The sequence below is a fragment of the Myotis yumanensis genome, unplaced genomic scaffold (genome assembly GCF_028538775.1).
Source record: "Myotis yumanensis isolate MYYU_CA2020_CCGP unplaced genomic scaffold, mMyoYum1.0.hap1 SCAF_5, whole genome shotgun sequence".
Lineage (NCBI taxonomy): Eukaryota > Metazoa > Chordata > Mammalia > Chiroptera > Vespertilionidae > Myotis > Myotis yumanensis.
The window spans coordinates 61,800,855-61,821,739 of record NW_027223756.1 but is presented as its reverse complement, the minus strand read 5'-3'; the positions used below and the strand labels follow the sequence as shown (position 1 = coordinate 61,821,739).

The 20,885-nt window shown below is 35.9% G+C and overlaps 1 protein-coding gene across 9 annotated transcripts in view; it reads right to left on the bottom strand.

Moving 5' to 3' along the window:
- The window catches only part of FSTL5 (follistatin like 5), a 725,468-nt gene that overhangs the window by 24,059 nt on the left and 680,524 nt on the right, over positions 1–20,885 (bottom strand). For all 9 annotated transcript variants that reach the window (XM_070415376.1, XM_070415375.1, XM_070415378.1 and 6 more), the window contains one exon: positions 19,082–19,206. In XM_070415376.1, coding sequence (XP_070271477.1) covers positions 19,082–19,206 — 125 coding nt within the window. The remainder of the gene's footprint in view (positions 1–19,081; positions 19,207–20,885) is intronic.

Sequence of the window (20,885 nt, the reverse complement as noted above, 5' to 3'; positions counted from 1 at the left end):
TTTTAATACCTTACCTTGAGAGTGCAAAGATAAACAAAGTCCTTTGATATAAAGCTTAATATGATAAATGCTGCAATAACTATAATCATAATTAGCTTTGAAAATATAGGAAAAAGACAGAGTAATATGGATGCAGATAGGGAATGGCACAGGACAAATCCTTAAACTAACTGACACAACTTGATGTAAGTTTTAAACAAAAGGCAGAATCTTGTAGGAAAATGGGAAGTGCATGTTTTTAGCACAGGAATTACTCTGAGTTCACTTCTATCACATGCCCGTTTCCCTCTCTAAGCCTGAGGGAACAACTCTTCTAATAAAAGAAAATGAATTTTTATTTAACTATCAAGAAAACTGAAACAACCATATTTTCTCTATCTCTAGCTATGAGTGACTTGAAAATAATTTTATATAACATTTAATTAATTACCTAACGGTCTCTACTGCCACACCTCTGACTTCTCCATCATTCTTCACTTCTACTAGACATGTCTTGACCCTACTTCTATTATAACTCTTATCATAATGTAATTGTTTATATACTATGCTATATTTTACTAGGTTATAAAAAATTTGAGGGCCAGTCTTCATTAAAAAATTGTTAATGATTTCTGTATCAAATCCCTTTATCTATGCCTATGTTTATCTGCAGATGGTCAGATTGAACCTGCCAAAAAATTTGAACACGTTGAGCAATCAGAATAATTAAAATGATTATCCCTTACTTGAGATAGAAAACAGTAAAATCTTTTTCCTAAGAAGTGACAAGATTGCAGAAAAAAGTTTTTGCAATATTTGCAAGTAACTTCTACTAATTATATTCAATCATTCCTTCGCTCAGCATTCTGAATTTGAACCACGTGCCAGGCAGTGAACTACATGTTCAGGATAACAATACTATGATCATCTTTCTCTTATTAAGGACCCTAGTCTCACAGTGAAGACAAACATGTGAACAAATAATGTCTGAAAAATGGGTTCAACTATTGGAGGAGCTTGCATAGAATTCTATGAAAATATAATTTTGAGGAGCTGGAACAGGTTCCACAGAGAATGATAGGAGTAGAGATGCACTAGAGGCATAACAGAAGCACTGTGAGAAGTTTGACTGAAGCACAAGACAAATATTAGGAAGGAGCCAGTGAGGAGGGGAAAAAAATAGCATAAGGAATACAGTCAATAATGGTACCAGGTGGAGACTGCAAATATGGTTGTAAGGTATATGATTATCTGACCACTATATTGTATACCTGAAGCTAATACAAAAAAAAATATTGAATAGAAACTGCAATTTTAAAAAAAGGGATTAGGTCATAAACGGCCTTAAATCTATAAAAAGTATTTTATTATTTCTTTAAAGATAATAGACACTATTATCATAGTTGTAGCAATGGTTTTATTCTAAATGCAATGTGAGCAATAGAGACAGTTCAATAATAGAATATGTTGATCTTATGAAAGCGGGGAGAGATATGGTAGAGTTGTCTGAATGGAAGCAGTTATCACTTTGCAGGTCTTAGTATAAAGATAAAGGTAGTACATGAGGTTGTCAATAAGTAACTGTTGATGAAGGGTGACTTAGATGCTGTAGATAACAAGAAATAAGAGTTGAAAGTGATACAATTGAGTGGAGGATTATACATTTCTGAAGAGATGTGTTGTTGTTTGTTTTTTCTTTTTTTTTTTTCCTTCTTATGTTGGTAGAAGAGCCATGATCTGTAAATGACAGTATGGGCAAAAATGGTGAAGGCAGACAACTCCCTCATCCCACACACATCAAAGCTGCTTAGAATGAGAATATCAGACATGTGTACAAAAGAAACCCTCAATAAGGAGGATGGAGTCCGCTTAAAAGCAAGGAGGGTGAAGAAAGTCTGTAGATGTGAGGAAATCTAACAAATAGCTGTCTATAAAAATGTTGAGGCATCTGAAGTGATTCTCTGCCTATCAGCCCATCAGCCAATTGAGGTTTTTCGCATTTATCTCTAAGTGGTCCCAAGCCTATACAGCACTATAGTGTTTTTTGTTCTTATTGTTGTTGTTGTTGTTTAATGTTTATAATGTACCAGAAAGAGAATAACAACTGCTACTCAGAAATAAGTGAGCATCTCATTGTACTGGAGGCATTGATAGTGAAAATGAATATCCCATTCAACAAAAGCATTTTATCTAAAATCTTTCATATGTTGTCTTTCAATTCCCCCTCTTGTTGCTTGCTGATGATAAAAAAAACCTGCCTAATTAGCATCTTAGTTATATGGCTCACAGAACGGCATTTTTACAATGTTCCATGAAAAAAAAATATTGCATTTATAAAAGTTTAAAGAACACCAGGGATTATTTTTCAGTTCTCCAATTCATAAATCTAAATGAATGAAGTATAATTGAATTGAATTAAAGTATATCATTACTGAACAAGGACTCAAAAGTAAAATTAAATAGATGAATGTAATGTAATAAATTTACTACCATAATCTAGATGCTTAAATTTTTTACAGAATATTTAATTATCATGTATGAAAAAAAATTATAAGAGACAAGAAATCTCTCTTATAATACATTAGAAACAAAAATCTATTTTATAGTTATCTCTTTCTTGGGTATTTGTAATGGCAATATGCTTTCTAAAGCCTATGTCAATATTACTATTTAGTACTGAGTGCAAATATCATCGATTACAGTTTTAACATATGGGCAGCTATGAAGGAAGCTCTTAAATGATGAAGAAAATTAGGAATGAGCACATATACTTCCTGATGAAAGTAGAAAATAATTTAAGTAAAAGATAATTTAAGAATTGAAAATATCAGAAGATCGCACTACCCAATTAATATAAAGCACATTTTAAACAATATAGTTTCATTAAAAATTTCCTGTAATGTGATATGCTATTTTTTCAAATTAACAATGGAAATCTCTTAAAAGGCTGCTGTAAACACAATTTTCAGATATATATCTGAACAAATAATAGTATCAACATCTCTCCACAAAAAAACAAACACAAGGTTACTAAGTAAACCAAGCCAAGGCAAATTTTAAATGGAGGTAAATGTGGTGTGCATGCATTTTGGGGGAGTGGGGAGTTCAAGGCATAGAGTGCCACATCAGAGCCCAAGTGTTTAAGAACAAGTACTGTGCACCAAACAGATTATGTTGCTTTGTATACCAGCTCCACAATTTAATAATCACGTGACGTTGAGTAGGCCATTTAATTTCCCTGTAAGTCTGTTCCCTAATTCATGAAGTGGGAGTGGTAGTTTTAATTAACCCTAAGTGAAAACATTTGCCTCGTGCAGATTAAACATCTAAAAAAGTGCAGTTATTTGTGAACTGATGTCAAAAGTACTTGACAACTGATAGGTTATAAGCACTAGCCAATTAGAATGCATGACAATATGGTGTACACCTGCTTCATACAAGCCCTGATTATTTCACACATACACATAAGTGCAAATGTAAAGTATATGCCAGTGATGGCGAACCTATGACACGCGTGTCAGAGGTGACACGTGAACTCATTTTTTTGGTTGATTTATCTTTGTTAAATGACATTTAAATATATAAAATAAATGTCAAAAATATATGTCTTTGTTTTACTATGGTTGCAAATATCAAAAAATTTCTATATGTGACACGGCACCAGAGTTAAGTTAGGGTTTTTCAAAATGCTGACACGCTGAGCTCAAAAGGTTCGCCATCACTGGTATATGCACAGACAAGGTGATCTGAAACTAATTGACACTTTCAAATTTGTGTTACCCAACAATTATTATAGATGCATCAGGCTGTACGGATATTCTTTTTTGCATCTCAGGACAGTGTCAGGTAAGCTCTGCAAGTAATGGCCAATGTGAGTTGGCTCTGAAGGAGGCATTTACTCACGGTCTGGCATATTTTCTACAAGTGAATGACGAGTTATTGCCATTTTCAAAAGCTGCAGGTCTTGACAAAAACAGATAATGCCAAACAATAAAATATCTGCTAATATGACTAAAGTCATAGGGAAGGATTAGACGACTTTGCAGGCGGTCTCCTTTTTAAGCAGAAGAGAAAATAGCCATAACATTCCATAGAAAGCACTGAAAATGAGCATCACACCACTGTGCATGTAACAGACTCACCAACATACTGACACAGATCTTTGTTCCATCGCTTGTTTTGTTTTCACAGATAACCCAATGAGAGTAATCACATATCTGGCCTTGTTGACAAAGTGTTTATTTTCTTTCCCCCTACACCTACAGAAAGTGTCTGACAACCTCATTTTCCCACAGAATGGAGTTCTGTCTTGTTTTCCTCATGCTGTTCTGAGTTTTCCAATGTACTTCTACCAGGCTGGTGATTTGTGCATTTTGCTCAAAACACTGACCTGCCTCTGGACCTGCCAGATCACATCTCAATGACTTCTTATTTCAGAGAGTTTTGTTTTACCACATTTTCTTTTCAGCCTTGTGGAAATGCAGGTCTTTATCATGGTTGTGATTTCAACCACTAATGGTATTTTACTTCAAAGTGTCTGAAATGAATTACACTGTAGGATTGATGTTGAGGGCAGCACATATTGAGCATAATAAAAACAACTGTGAGAGATTCTTTCTTAATTTGTTTTGAGTACATATTGATATTCTAAATAACCTAAATAATAAATTTTAAGAGAGTTCAAACATTTACTTGCCTGATGCTGATTAGGTAATAAGCATACAAGTTTATCATTTGTTTACTTTGATGCTGACATTAAAAAAGAAATTCCCCAGTATTCCACATGACAGGTATTTATTTAGAATTTTTCCATGTCATCTCTTTTTTACAGAATTATTTTTTTCTCCAAATATTTCTAGTTACAGATAAGGCACTTCATAGAGCTCACCATAGGAGTGTGTGAATCAACAATGCTTAGGACTGACAAAGAAATGACCCTTGGTTTTGAAACTCCTCCTATATCATGTTTGCTGAGGAGTATGATTAACTTTCTCTTCAATACCAATATTAAAATTCCAAATTAAATTGAATAAGTAAATGAGGCTTCCAGAGCCTTATAAATTATTAAGAAATAAACTAAATGTCAACTTCAGTTAATACTGTTCTTCATTGTGTTACAATTTGATAAATTCCTCAAAAATACATTTTAGAAATATTAGCCATGGGTTATATAGGATTCTAACTCATTTATAAAGCTTACCAATTATTCAACATTGCTGTAAAGTAGTGTACTACTACATTAAAACTGAGAAATCTATTAAAATATCTACTCCAATATGCATTGCTTTGAACCAGAAAAAAAATCACTGAATAAATGCCTCTAGAGCATTTTCAGAATAACATGAAAGACATAAACCTCAAACAAACAATCCAGGAGATTTATAATGAAATCTCCCTGAGAGGGAAAGAAGTAGATTCTCTAAACCTTAGAAGAATTAAGATATTCCCAAGGTCCAAGGTTTTGTTCAATCACAAGTTCTAGTCAAATCTTAAATAAAATGAAAAGTTCCCCTTTGAGCAAAGACCTAGTAAATTTTCTCAGCACTTAGAGAAAATGAGGATTTGCACAAGTCATAGAGATAGATGCTCAGGCTGAATAAGTAAGTGGCTCCATCTATAACTTATAATTCACAGGACTCTGAGAAAACTTACGGATGGCAACCCTACAGGCTTGGTGTTACTCTTGTGCTGACTCAAGGGATCCAAATATCTGCACACTGAGCTGCCTCCATATGGTGTTACAACTGGTTGGTAAGTGGCAACTCCCTTGCTCCACAGAGCCTAAGGCCATGGAGAAGTTTTCAGTAAGTTGCAAACGGGCACTTAGCTCACTGCACTTTTTTCTTTTGCACAGAATCACCATGACAGACAGACATTCAGAGAAACATTACTAAATGCATTATTTTAAAACAATATTTTACTAAGTGCTCATACATGACACAGGAATAGAAAAACTTGCATGAATTAGAGTGCATTTGAGTTCGGCCAGGAGATTGATATAAATTAAGAGACCTACCACAGAATCAGAAAAAGCACTTTAGACAAAATAAATAGTTAAGTGGAAGCAGGAAAATATGGGGACTACTCAGGTTTGCATTGGCTGGACCATAAGATATGTGTGGGTTAGGGTTAGGAGCTAACGCTGCAAGGGAAGTGGGTTCAATGTAGTTTGGATTTAATGAATATGCAATAAGAAATATATGAAGTTTTTTTCCCCTTTTTTCTTTCCAATGAGAAGCGGTATCACTGTAGCTATAAACTTGGGAAGAGGAATCAGTGGCTCTCTGGTGAATTTTGAAATATGGGGAAAATGAGATGTATGGAGAAACAGTAAGGAGTTCATTACATTAGCGGTGAGAGTTAAGGGAGTTCAGCCTGGGGCCATGTCTGAGACACAGGACAGAAACAGATTAATAAATAGACCTTATGAAGTTAGACATGAGCAGACAGCAAAATATTACTGCAGGATCTGCAGGAACTATAGACACCACACCATATTTTTTTTCTCTGTCCCTTCTGAAATCATTTACCTTTGGAAGAGGAAAATGAAACTGATCTAACCGATATTAAATACCGTGTTAAAGGACTCAAAGGAGTTGAAGAGCTGGTTTCCAATCTAGGTCCGTGTGAGTCTCAACTACAAATGAGAAATAATGAAAACTGAAAATGCCAAAGGGACTCCAATTATGGAAATTACCGCAAATTTTAGAAAAGGTGGTTTTGAGATAAGCTTTGAAGGGTGTATTAGGCAGACAATGAAGAAACAAGGCATCCTGCAAATAATTGCAGAAAGCCAAGAAAATATAGAGTAGGTCTGCTGTGAGGAGTCGAGTTTTATTGTAGCAGAGGTATACAAAAGCAAGAGAAGGGGATGTTTTAAAGGCAAGCTCAGGCTAACTTGTAGAGCACATCAGTCCTCAGGATTTGAACTCTGAAAATGAACAAAAGACTTCAAAATACTATAATGTATAAGGTGCTAAGACACTGGATTTAGACAAAACTGAGTTTATAGCTGGTTCCAACATTTATTAGATAAGTTAGTCACCATATGTAGAATAGGGATAAAAATTAATGTAGGTGCTAGTTTTAAATGAAGCAGTGCATAAAATGTACTTAGTTCAGTGTCTGCCATAGAGTAGGTGCTCAATGTTTCTTAATTGCTAATAACATATTATAGAATAATGGAGGAAATAAGAAAAAACCTACAACTAAGCAATGCAACCTGAGGGCATATGAATGGTACAGTAAATTTAGACTTGACTTTATAAACTCGGACTTTAACTTCTATATTAAAATAAAAAAATTATAGTTAATTATTAAAATGACTATTTTATGTAGGACAAGAAGAAAGAAAACTAACACTGATGAAACCCTGTTACACAATATGAGTAAATGGTATAAACTGCATTTCAAGTAAATTTTTCAGAAAACTGGTCCACTTTTCCTTAATAGTCAATCTTTTTTTTCCTGCTAAAATTAAATTCTTGGTTTAATCCTATGTATGACTTAGACTATCATTGAATTCATTATAATAAAAAAGTGAATCTCTTTAAATTATGTACATTGTAGATTTCCAATAAAAATTAATGCTATTTTTCACTTATATAAATATAATAAGAAAAATGATTCTTTGATGAATTTGAAATTTTGATGACTTTATGAATCAGAAGAATAAATATAATTGATCTTACTTCTGTAAATCCTAAGCTATGGTAGTTCAAGAAGTTATTTAAAGTATCTATATATATAAAAACCTAAGTGACTGAACGACCGAATGGCTGAACGACAGCGGCAAGCGCACCAGGACTGGAATGAGCGGGTGCAGCACCGAGCTTGGGCTCCTCCCTGGCCACCTGCCATTTCACACACTACTACATCCCCAGAGGGGTCCCTGAGGGATTGCTAGAGGGTGCAGGTGAGGCTGAGGGACCCCCCCTGGTGCGTAAATTCGTGCACTGAGCCTCTAGTCTATATAATAAAAGCCTAAGTGACCATTACAGCAGAACGACCAGAACAACTGGTCGCTATGATGCGCACAGACCACCAGGGGCAGACGCTCAATGCAGGAGCTGCCCTCTACTGGCTAGTGTGCTCCCACAGTGGGAGTGCCACTCAGCCAGAAGCCAGGTTCATGGCTGGCAAGCCCAGTGGCGGTGGCGGGAGAAGGAGGAAGCCGAGTGGTAAGGAGCAGCGAGCTGGTGGGCAGTAAGAAGTGAGGGGTCCCAGACTGCGTGAGGGCGAAGGCCGGGCTGAGGGACACCCCCCGCCCCAGTGCAGAATTTCATGCACCAGGCCTCTAGTTTTAAAATAGTAAAATATGGTAAAATGGATAAACTTTAAAATCAAATAAGTGGTAGTATCTTTAAAAGGATTTTCAATATAAATTTCGTTGGCAGGGCACAGATCAGACTCAGAAAATAACAAATAGATTAATGCAATCTCTGTTTTCAGAAGGACTCAAATAATGATGCCTAAACAGTATATCTTTTGCAAATTTATGAAATATAAAATACTAAGTTATTATAATAATGTACATCTCAAATGACTATTGCCAAATGATTTTTATTCCACTGTACTTCCATTCTTATCAAAATCATTTGTGGTCAAATCTCAGAATTAAATTCCATTATTTCCCAGTATGAATTATTATTTGTATGGAAGTAGAGTTGTTTTAGTTTTTTAAATAGACTTTTATTGAGTTCAGAGAGGAAGGGAGAGGGAGGGAGAGAGAGAAACAACAATGATGAGAATCATTGATCAGCTGCCTCCTACACACCCCCTACTGGGGATGGAGCCCAAAACCCGGGCGTGTGTCCTTGACTGGAATCGAACCCAGGACCCTTCAGTTCACAGGCCAACTCTCTATCCACTGAGCCAAACCAGCTAGGGTGGAAGTGGAGTTTTTGATGTCAAAAACTACCAAGCAAATTAAGTCTGTATGCAATGAATTGGGAAGATGTGTTTAGCCAATATAAAGATACATAAACCAATGACCTATTAAAATATTTTTAGTATCATGTGAATGATATATATATCATTTGTTTTGTTGTTGTTAATCCTCACCTAAGGACATTTTTTTTTCCATTGGTTTTTAGAGTGAGTGGAAGGTAAGAGGAGAGACAGAAAAACATTGATGTGAGAGAGACACATCAATTGGTTGCCTCCCACATGTGCCCTGGCCTGAGGGCCACTGCACACCCATGCTGTTCCATAGCCTTGCTGTTTAATAGTTGAGTTTTAACATTACTGAGGTGTTCCACAGGTGTGCTGTTTCATAGACGTGCTATATCACAACTGATCTGTTTGCACTGAATAAAGTCTCCTCTTTCACCCATACCCCAAATAGGGAATTCCTGTTGGAATTGCATTGGTGCCAATGACCACTGGTTGACACTACCTAGCAGAGAGAAAAGTAATCTATGCAACCATACCATTTGCTCGTTGAGGGTAAAATAATTTGAATTACAATTTCCAGCAAAACCCTAAGTCATATGTGACAAAGGAAAAAAGCACCTAGAAATGTGCTGTCTCCTAAAGAGATTACTGGATCCTATCAAATGGACAGCCCTATGTTTTACTGAACACTTTGATGAGTTCGCATAAGGACCTCTGAGAGAAGATGCAAGAGCTATTTTACTTTGCATAATAAAACTCAAGAGTCAGATCTGCACTGTAGAGTGTTTCTAAATTATGTCATTAGTGCTTCATTGATTTCCTCAGTAAAAAGATTGCTGTAGTATCAATCTATTTGGAGGTTTTATTAAATACTAGGACTAGATGTCTAGTCATCATACCAGAACAAAACATTTTATTTAAAAAAAAGTAATCTACATATTTTGAATATAGTTTGCTCTTTAAATCCAACCTCGTTTCCCCATACAACAAAAATATTACATAACAAATACAGGCTACTAATATGACTAAGTGATATTCTGTCAGAAGAGGTGCTGGTTTATTTGGTTCATACACGTTGGACACAGGCTCTTTTCTTGTTAGCACAGGGCCAAGCAGGAAAGCAGACAGGATTCTCTAATTCAAGCAGTAATCAAGATACCAAGCTGAGCACAAACATATAATACTTGGCTTTAAGCACTCAGTGATTTTCTGTCTAAGTATTTTACACTCACTGTTGGGCTGCACAATATGGTAATGAAGGTTGAAAGTACTGCTTAAAATAAAGACAAAACCAGTAAGCATAATGAAAAAGAAGAATGGCATTATAGATCAAAGCCTGAAGGGTATGGTGTGTTTATTTCTTTTAGAAATAAGGTCAAGGAAGTTATCAAGTATTTATGTAGAAGAAGCTTTGCACAAATATAAGAATGCTGGAAGGTTTACCAAAAATGATTTGTATATGTATGTTCATACTCACTCATAAATATATATATATATATATATATATATATATATATATATATATACACACACACACACACACACACACAGTTTGCTTAATAAACTATTTATGAACGTTCTTTTTTTCAGATAGAGCAGATCCTAGGTTGTGGGGAGGTAAGGATAGTAGGTGCTGACAATCTAGTTATTGTTTATGTGTAGGAGAGAGAGGGGATGAAGAAGCAAAGAAACTGGAGAAAGAGAAGGTCATAGTTTCAGAATTTATAAAAGTTTCAGATATTTACCATTTGAGAGACTACAGATAGAAAGAGCTCTAACTTCTGGGATATCTGGAATTGTTTTGTTTGTTTATGTGAGTTTTTTTCTCTTTGTGAGAGTAATTAGCACATAAGTATGAAGGTAAGAAAAATATTGAACTTCACTGAATTGTGATTTTGTGAGATCTTCATCTAAGAACCATTTTTTGAAACAATTTTGATGGCTGCTTATTATCCTGAGACTACACTGCTTCTAAAAATGTATTGAATATTTGATATTTTCAATTTCTGACGTGCTAGGATTTCAATGTAACCAGACAATTTTAGCGCCGGAGTTGTATCTCCATACACCTGGCCTGCCCATGCATCAAGTCACAAGTATAGAGTTGTTTTGATATATGGCTAGCCACATATATATATAATTTTGCCTTAACAGATTTGATAAAATACGAGGGGAGTATGGTACACTTTACTTTCACTTTCACAGAATGTTTATTTTTCCTTTGGAGAAGCTTTAAGGAAACATATATCAAACCCAATCCCTTCTTAATCATTTCCTTGCTGTAATTTATAACAGAAAAGGAGTGCTATAGACTTCTCTTCAGGCTGCCAGAATGGTAACCACTTCTTATTTCAGTTTTCCTCATCTCTGGCAGTGGAGCCATAGCCATTGGCTGTCAGGATTATGATAGATCTGAAACAGGATTAACCCTTAGCTCCTTACTGTCATATGTAACTGCAAGTACTCTTACATCCTACACCTGTTCTACCGGGGGCCCGTCATGAGATGGCAGGGTTCTTTGGAAAAACAATGATGCTGGGAAAAATAGAAGGCAGAAGGAAAAGGGGAAGACTAAATGAGAGATAGATTGATTCCAAAAAAGAAGCCATAGGGACAGGTCTGCAGGAGCTGAGCAGGGCTGGTGAGGACATGACATAGTGAACATCACTCATTCACAGGGTTGACAGGAGTTGGAGCAGATTTCATGACACCTAACACACACATTCTTACATTATTCTCTTGTAGTTAGACAGGCATGAGCAGAGTAAGGACTGTAGGTCAGCTATGGAAGGTGACCAGGGTGGAAAGCCTGGGTACCTAGCAATGGGCAAAACTGGGAAAACAAGGACCTCACTCCCAGGGTGACCTTTCCTCCCTTAGCATGTTGCCTCATGTGGTAGGAACAAGGGGGCCAGAGAAATAGCCTTAAGCCACTCCCATTAAGCCCTTGCACAACCACTCCCTTTAGCATTAAGCCCTCAGGATAATGAGCTTCTGACCCGCATCAAATAATCTTAGGAACAGAGCCTCAGGTCTGTTGATCACAGAGACAGAATTTTGGTCAAACGAGAGTTCACATCTAGGCCTCAGTTGTGTTTCAGCTTCACACCCAGAAAAGCAGCAAAACCAGGCAGAACAATGTCTGACATCAGGACCAGAGGCAGTCACTATTGAACCCCTGTCCTGGCACCGAGCAATCAGTGGAGACTGGAACACTGACGAGACACACCTGGGAAGCTGATGCTCTCTATTGAGATTCTCCCTTGGGCCCTCCCCTAAAATCCCGCCCTTAGAATGAAAGACGTGGCATCTCTCTCTCTTCTCTCCATCCCTCCCTCCATCCCTCTCCTATAAACATTAAGTTTAAGAAACTGTATAATCAACCAATCAACCCATACAGAAAATGACAATAATAAAGATATCAGTTTTCTAACTGCTCCATTTTTTCTCTCAAGAAATAGAAACATTTTAAAGGTGGATCTCTAGAGAAATATAACTGAAAGAAACAAGAGGAGGAGTTTGAAATTCTAGGCAAAGCACCTAAAATAGCATCACCTAAGCTGGCATCTTCCCTTTCTATGTATAGGACTAGTCCTGGAGTGGAATGTGAATAAGAAGTAATTTCCTTCTTGTATTTACTCTAAGTATCCTCTGTGGCAATTGACATCCACATGCTTGAACTAGATGGGATTACCTTGGCCTCTAGTCCAAGCACTCTAACTTGAGAGAGGACAAGAGCTAGGGGACGCATGATTTGCAGATGTTTCAAGGGTCAGGAGATAAATACATCTTTGCTCATTAAGTGGTACCTGATTTAAATTGCATCGAATACATGATTTAGTCAATGAAAATGTTAAACAATTCCTTACTTATAGCCCTAAGTATTCCAAATGGTAGCTGTATCTTAGGTGAAAATATCTTGCTGCTATCCTATTCTCTACCTTCCAACTATTTTTATTCATGACAATAAAAAGCTTTAAGAAAGACTTCTCTTAATTCTTGCATTTGTTGTAGCTTATATTTTCCGGCCTTCTTGGAATCGTGCATTAAGCTGTATCAAATTACCCATCTCTGCACCACACTGGCTTTCATGTAGTTTTCATTTTTGTCCCCCACTAACCAAAACGAAATCATTCTTTGGAAGAATTATAAAAAGCATTTCAAGGGTGGTCCCATGCAAACATTTCATCATTCATTGCTTGGATATCTGCCATCTCATTAGCTTCTCTTATTTTCTCAGTTATTCTCAATCCTCTAATCTTTACCCAGAACTAAAAGCAAACAAACAAAAAACCCCCATAACAACATGATAAATTCCTGCAAACCAATTGTTTTTCATTCCTTATATACAAACTCTAGTAGCACTTGCAGAAAAAGTTGTAATCTATACACATGTCATGACGAGAAATTGACATTCAAATTTTTCTTTTCAGAATGGTACCAAAAATGTAACAATCAATTATGCAAGTGTCCATTCTTTATGAATTTAATTGCTTTGAAATTTAACACAATGATTGTAACACCATTTTTCTCAAAAAAAAATGTATTTTCTTTTTTTATTTTCCCTTTATTGATTAAGATATTACAAATGTGTCCTTATCCCCTCAGTGTCCTCTCATCCCCCCAATCCTGCCCTCACCCTCACCCCCTGTTGTCCACATCCATCGCTTATGCTTATATGCATGCATACAAGTCCTTTGGTTGATCTCTCCCCCTCACCCCCACCCTCCCCTACCTTCCCTCTGAGTTTTGAGCATCTGATTGATGCTTCTCTGTCTCTACATCTGTTTTTGTTCATCGGTTTATGTTGTTCATTATAATCCACAAATGAGTGAGAGCATGTGATATTATCTTTCTCTGACTGACTTATTTCACTTAGCATAATGCTCTCCAGCTCCATCCATGCTGTTGCAAATGGTAGGAGTTCGTTCCTTTTTACAGCAGCATAGTATTCCATTGTGTAGATGTGCCAAATGTATTTTTAAATTACTTTTTAATTTATGGCTAATTAAAAAAATTATAACAAAAACCACTAAATCCCCCATGCATTAGCCATATCATAAAAAATTTAAGAGTCCTAGAACTATAATATTATTCAAATACATCTATTTACTTATAATGATACTATAATAATTTAGTTCTTTGGATAGAAATTATGAGTAGAACAATGAAATATTTTGCTTTACACCTGTAGAATACTTTTGATTGAAAAATAATGAATTATTTCAATTTTTATAATATTCAATAGACATAATTGGTTCTTCTAAAAATTATATATGTATATTCATTTTAACAGTTTATCTCTAATATTACCGATCTATATATTTTTATATAGAAAAAATTCCAAATTGAAATTCTTCATATAAGAAATATATATTTCTCATATCATTGCAAAACACACTTCTTTTGCACTGGATAATCTCTTTAACTTTAGAATTATGTATGATTCGTGATTTATGAATTACTTATTGAAGTTTAAGGTTTTTAAAGAAAATTCCCTATTAACTGCAAATCTGAAAAATGAATATCTAGTTAATATACATTGCCAGTTAACTGAATTGTGCAATGAATTACTAATGTAAAAAATACATCATTTATTAAATATTCAATGGAATCATTTCTGTGAAAATTAACAAAACATAATAGATAAAATATTCTTAAAACATATACTTATAGTAACTTAAATAAGTGTATTTCAATAATCATCAGAAAATTGTTCTTAACTAAATTTTAAGTAATTTAAATTTTCCCTAAATAATTGTGGAGGGAGGAATTAACCAACTCATACACGGTGGAGGGGATTGGTGAGTGGGTGTAGGGGGGATAAATGATGATGGGTAGAGGCTTGACTTTGGATGGTAAACACACAACACAGTGTACAGATTATGTGCTGTAGAATTGTGCAGCTAAAACCTGTATAACTTTGTTAACCAGTGTCACCCCAATACATTCAATAAAAAGCAAAAAAAAATCTACTATAGAGTTTTAATAAGCTTTAAAAATAAACTTGGTCAATAAGCATTTATTCAGTCCCTTTCAGAAGCTCAGCAAGTAGCTGGAACTACTGGGGAGACAGGCTAATAATGCAACCTCTCTCACCTGCCAGGGAGTTTAGTTAATCATTTTCACAAGTGGGGCTCACAAATGGTTGCATGCTGCTCTGGAGTTTGTCTGCATTATCGCCTGGACAGACGTTCATATTTAAGAACTAAGAACTCAGGGACAGACTTTTGGTCCAGTAACCAGAACACTACAGTGCTAAAGACCATTTTGATTTAGATCAAACACACTGTAGCATTGGTGTATCTGATTAATCCCCAGTCTAGGGCTCAGGTAGTCTTCTAATTTCTATGGAGAAGGAAGGTACAAATAAAACTAAAATGGGGTATTTTCACTAATAAGCTCTTACTCTAGAGCAGTGGTTCTCAACCTTCCTAATGCCGCGACCCTTTAATACAGTTCCTCATTTTGTGGTGACCCCCAATTTCATTGTTACAAATTAAACATAATTAAAGCATAGTGATTAATCACAAAAACAATATGTAGTTATATATGTGTTTTCCGATGGTCTTACGCAACCCCTGTGAAAGGGTCATTCGACCTCCAAAGGGGTCACGACCCACAGGTTGAGAACCGCTGCTCTAGAGTATGAAATAGGAATAATTACATGTGGCGTAAACTGTGGCACTCAGGGAATGGGATTGAATTAAGGTGAGGAACTGAATGAGTGGATGGCATCAGGCCCTTATCATCAAATATTTATTAAATTGTAATATTAGTTTCCTGAAATTCAAATTCTTCAGGCCATTCAAAAGGGACCTAAATTAGGTTCTCAAGGGTTTTTAAAGTGCTGAGAATTTCAAACTGTCTTGTGAAGACTGATTAGTGTTTTTTGTGTGTGTTTTTTTAACTACCAGTTTATCTTTTAATATAGGTTTATAAAGACATTTTGGTTCTCTTAAATTCCTCAAGTCTTGATATATTTTACAGACTGGATTAAACAAGCTTGAGAATTATAGACACCCATAAATGAAAAAATGGAGGAAAAAATAACGATAAGAAACCAAACAGGGAAAAATAGAGACTTTTAGCAAAATTGTAACTAATCTCAGGGGACTCCCTGCACCAGTGTAGATTATGAGTAGTCCAGACAAACTATTATAGGCAACTTAATATTCAAACATGTTTTATGCCGACCCTTGGAAAAAATGGAAGTCAGCTGGCAAACGCCACAAGAGCCCATGGCAAATGGTGCTGCTGGACATGCAGGCTCAGATCTGCCTGACAGGAGATGTAAGTTCTTATTCCTGCTCTTCGCTGCCCCCACACAATGCATGTGCTCCTGAGGCGGAGCTCGCTGCATGTTTGAGATTGTGTTACACACTGAGAAATGCAGTCAGGAGTGTAAGATATATAGCTCTTCCCTCGATACTATATATTCTGGTTTAGGAAACAGTACAGCACTTTCTTCCTTCTTTATCTCCATTCCTATGAGAAACATGAATTAAGTGCCTACAGGTTTTTAGGCACTAAGGATATAAAATCCTGACACTTGTCCAGGAGCTTTTCAGACACAGGAGATATAAATTATTTGAAATGAGGGTGTAGCCATCCGAGAAAAAAAAAACAAAACAGATTGATGTGCAGAGAGGTCAGAGGAAGAAAAGTAGCATTAATTAAAAACATCTTCTGAGTCAGACCTTCTGATTGACCTGGAAATATATGCCAGGTATAGCAGTGAGAAAATAGTCTCAAATGCTGAAAAACACAATTCATCACAAGGTAAATTTCAGTAACAAACATATAAACATATGCGAAATTTCGTTAAAAAAAACATGGATGGTACGTGAAATTGGTAGGAGAAAGGACCATATCATATCTATCCCTCAGGTTTTCCTAAGGTGGAACAAATCCTCATTATGTTAAAAATACTTTACATATTTAATAGTTTATTTCTGTAAAGGAATGCTACTTTTTACACTTACTCTTCACTTTAGTAACAGGAGTAATTACTTTGAAGTGCAATAGGAAATTTGATCATTCACTTTTATTAAAATGGGATCTATATGCAGGTAGGATTGCTATAAATTTAATTTAGTATTCTTACAAGTATTGACAAAACACTCATACATTTCACTATACATCCCTAAAAGGAAAAAAAGACATTTAAAAATACACTCAGGCATACTTTTGGGTGTTTCTCATAATATATAGAAATAACTAAAATACAATTTTGCCTTGTATGTATTCACGTTATATGGATGCTCTTCTAATTATTACTAGCTCCAAATCCCAGAAGGTCATAATCATGTTGACCCTAAACAGATGTCGTGTTCTGAAAGTAAATCAACTACACATACAAACACAGAATTGCACATAACACTTACTGCATCCAGACAAAGTTAAACTCCTACCTTGGAAGTTTTTTATTTTTTGTTTTATCACAATGACACGAGTTACTTATTGTAAGGCAGGGGTCCTCAAACTTTTTAAACAGGGGGCCAGTTCACTGTCCCTCAGACTGTTGGAGGGCCAGACTATAGTTTAAAAAAAAACTATGAACAAATTCCTATGCACACTGCACATATCTTATTTTGAAGTAAAAAAACAAAACGGGAACAAATACAATATTTGTATTTGTATGTGGCCCACGGGCCGTAGTTTGAGGACCCCTGTTGTAAGGTAAAAGAAATACCTAAAACTATACACTCTTGACCCTATTTGTTTCATAACCACAGGACTTTTGCCCTAAATAAGTGTATTAACAATGCATTTTTTAAAAGCCCAAAGCTGATAACAGTATATTAAACAGAGTAATGGGAAATAGGATAATGGGGTAAATAAAAGCAAGTGTTACATATTAAATTATTGATACACTATGTGGTAGTAGGAATAGAAACATATATATTTTTAGGTAACATCTCAAGTGGTACCATTTTCATATCAGTTCATATGCTGATTTCTTTAGTTTCTGAATTATTATAGTGTTCACAGCCAGACCTTACAAATTATTATTACTTAATGCAAATAATATACTTTTTAATTCTACTTATTTTCCATATAAGCATGTAATAATTATGATAGTACTTATGTTTTTAATCACTTTATTGTTAAGCATATACTAGGCAATCTGAAAATAATGGTCAACTGCTTGAGAAATATACTTAAACTCTTACATACTTCGCTGCACCAAAACCAGTTTATATATAATGTCTTGACTGTGAGCCACAATTCTGCTTCATTAATTCACCTTTTAATTTTGCAACTTGAATTTTTCATTCTTTCAGAATTCTTACAACTTGAACTTTTAGATGAGATCATTTTCAATTGAATATAAGGGAAGCACATATACACTGCAATCAAACATTGGCTCACAGAACATAGCTGGAGCAGTTCCCCCCTGTGAGAATTCACTTGAGAAGCAGGTCAAAAGATTACTTGGGTTCAGATTCAATAACATTGTTAAGCAATACTTTTAAAATTTTTCAATAAATTGTGAAGATACATAATCCTAGAAATTGTGATTTATCCAAAGTATCCCCCTTTTAAGCATTTAACTGATTTCCATGAAACTTTGGTGTGATGTCACTAGTAATTTCTACCTTCTCACCTCCTGTTAAATACACAGAGATAGAACATGCCAACACCATGTTTTCTCAAAATGTAGACCTCAAACATTTCATTTCAACTCAAATGTCAGTTTTTTGCAAAAGCCTAATAAGACCCTACTTATTAGTATTGGAAAAAATATTAACTAAAAATTTAATTTAAAAATGCAACTTGCCTAGCCGGCATGGCTCAGTGGTTGAGCATAGACCTATGAACTAGAGGTCATGGTTTGACTCCTGGTCAGGGCACATGCCTGAGTTGTGGGGTGTTGCAGGAGGCAGCCGATCAGTGATTCTCTCTCATCATTGATGTTTCTATCTTTCTCCCACTCTCCCTTCCTCTCTGAAATCAAATATAAATAAATAAAGCAACTCTGTCTTTATAAATTCATTTCTGTATTGGGCTTATGAAGAAATATATGGCAGAAAATTCATCACTAATGTTGATAAATAAAAATTCATCAAGCACATGAGACAAAACTAAATCATGTGCACTTTTGTGTGTCTAGTTTTTGTAACTGAAATGTGTTAGGGTTTCTTGTGGCTTTCTGTCAAGATTAGAGAAAAATCTAAAACTGATCATTCATTTTAGCACTTACCTCATGTGGGTGATGAGGAGTGTGGTAGTGGGAATGAAAAAGTCGTCCACTCGGTCAAACTGCTTTCCCACGGGCTGAGTGTGGATGGTGTGGTGAGGCACATTCCCACTGGCCAGGGTTATTACCTACACAGAACACACCCTGCTTAGATCTTGGCAATGCATTCCCTTAATAGCATCAGCTTCCTGGGTATTTAGACAAGGAAAGAATCTCTGGCACAGACTCTTTATTGCCACACTCTTTATTATTAAGCAAATTGGAATTCTGTAATTGCTTATTTTCAAAGTAGAAACTTCAGTTTTTACAAAGAAAAAAAAAGGAAAGACAATTATTTGTCTTGAACAGTTCCTGCTTAAAATATAAGATGAGTATATTAAACAATGACTGTATTATAAAAAATTAACTTTGCTATAATGAGAATAATAAAAGCAAGCATACATATGTAAATAAGATGTTAGCTTTCTTCCTTTTTAAAAAAAATAGCTTTGTTGAGCTCTAATTGATGAACAAAAAACTGGCCCTTGCATGGAACAGAGGGGGAAGCATGGCACTGAAAACTCCAAAATAAACCATATCAAATATTTTAGATCTTAGAAATCCCAGAACAGATAAAATGTTATTTTAAAACTTTTTCCTCCTATAAATTTAAAATAACAGATTTAAGTAAGTTTTGATCAGAGCTTTCTTCTTTCCAACTATTCATTAATTGATTTTTAAAACTTTGATAGCCCATTAAAGAAAAGATAACTACATTTAAAATTTATTACTCATTAGAGGCCCGGTGCATGACATTCGTGCACTCGGGTGGGCGGGGGGAGGTGGTCCCTCAGCCCAGCCTGCACCCTCTCACTGTCCAGGAGCCCTTAGGGGATGTCCAACTGATGGTGTAGGCCCACTACCTGTGGGAAGCAGGCCTAAGCCAGCAGTCGAACATCCTTAGTGCTGACACGGAGGCTGCCACCACCACTGTGCTCACCAGGCATGAGCCAAGCTTCTGCGTTGAGCAGGATTGGATGGAAACGGGCTCTCCAACAACCCCCGAGGGGTGCCAGATTGTGATAGGGTGCAGGGTAGGCCGAGGGATTCTACCAGTGCACAATCGGGGTCAGGAAGGGACACGGGAGGTTGGCCAGCCAGGGAGGGACTGCGGGAGGGCTCCAGGGTATGTCCAGCCCATCTCGCTCCTCCCGATCAGCCAGACCCAAGCAGCAGCTAACCTACTGGTTGGAGTGTCTGCCCCCTGTAGTCAGTGTACATCATAGTGACTGGTCGACCAGTTGACTGTCTGATTCCTGGTGGTCAGTGCACGTCATAGTGAGCAGTTGAGCAGCCTTAGCATCTCATTAGCATATTACACTTTGATTAGTTGAACAGCCGACTGGACGACCAGACACTTAGCATATTAGGCTTTTATTATATAGAATATTCTATTATTCATCGAATTCTATTAGGGTTTTTTTTTTCCAGTTTCTCATACCTCTACATGTTTTGCTGTTGTTGTTGTTGTTGTTGTTTTTATTGTCTCTGCTGCACTACTACTGTTCTGTTAGCTTTTTAAAGTATCTTCCTGCCTACCCCCTTTTTCATATGGTCCCCAAATTAAGCTTCCTAAAGTATTGACTGACTCTCTCCTTCCAAACTGAGTCTCTTTTTTTAGTTTTTATGACAGGAATAAATAGCATTTTTATTTTTAGGGGCCTTTTAATCTGAAAGGTTAATTTTTTTTCAAGTGAGTATATATTCATTGTGTTCCACTGAAAATTGCCATGCTCAGTAAAAATGTATAAATTATTATAAGTTAGGA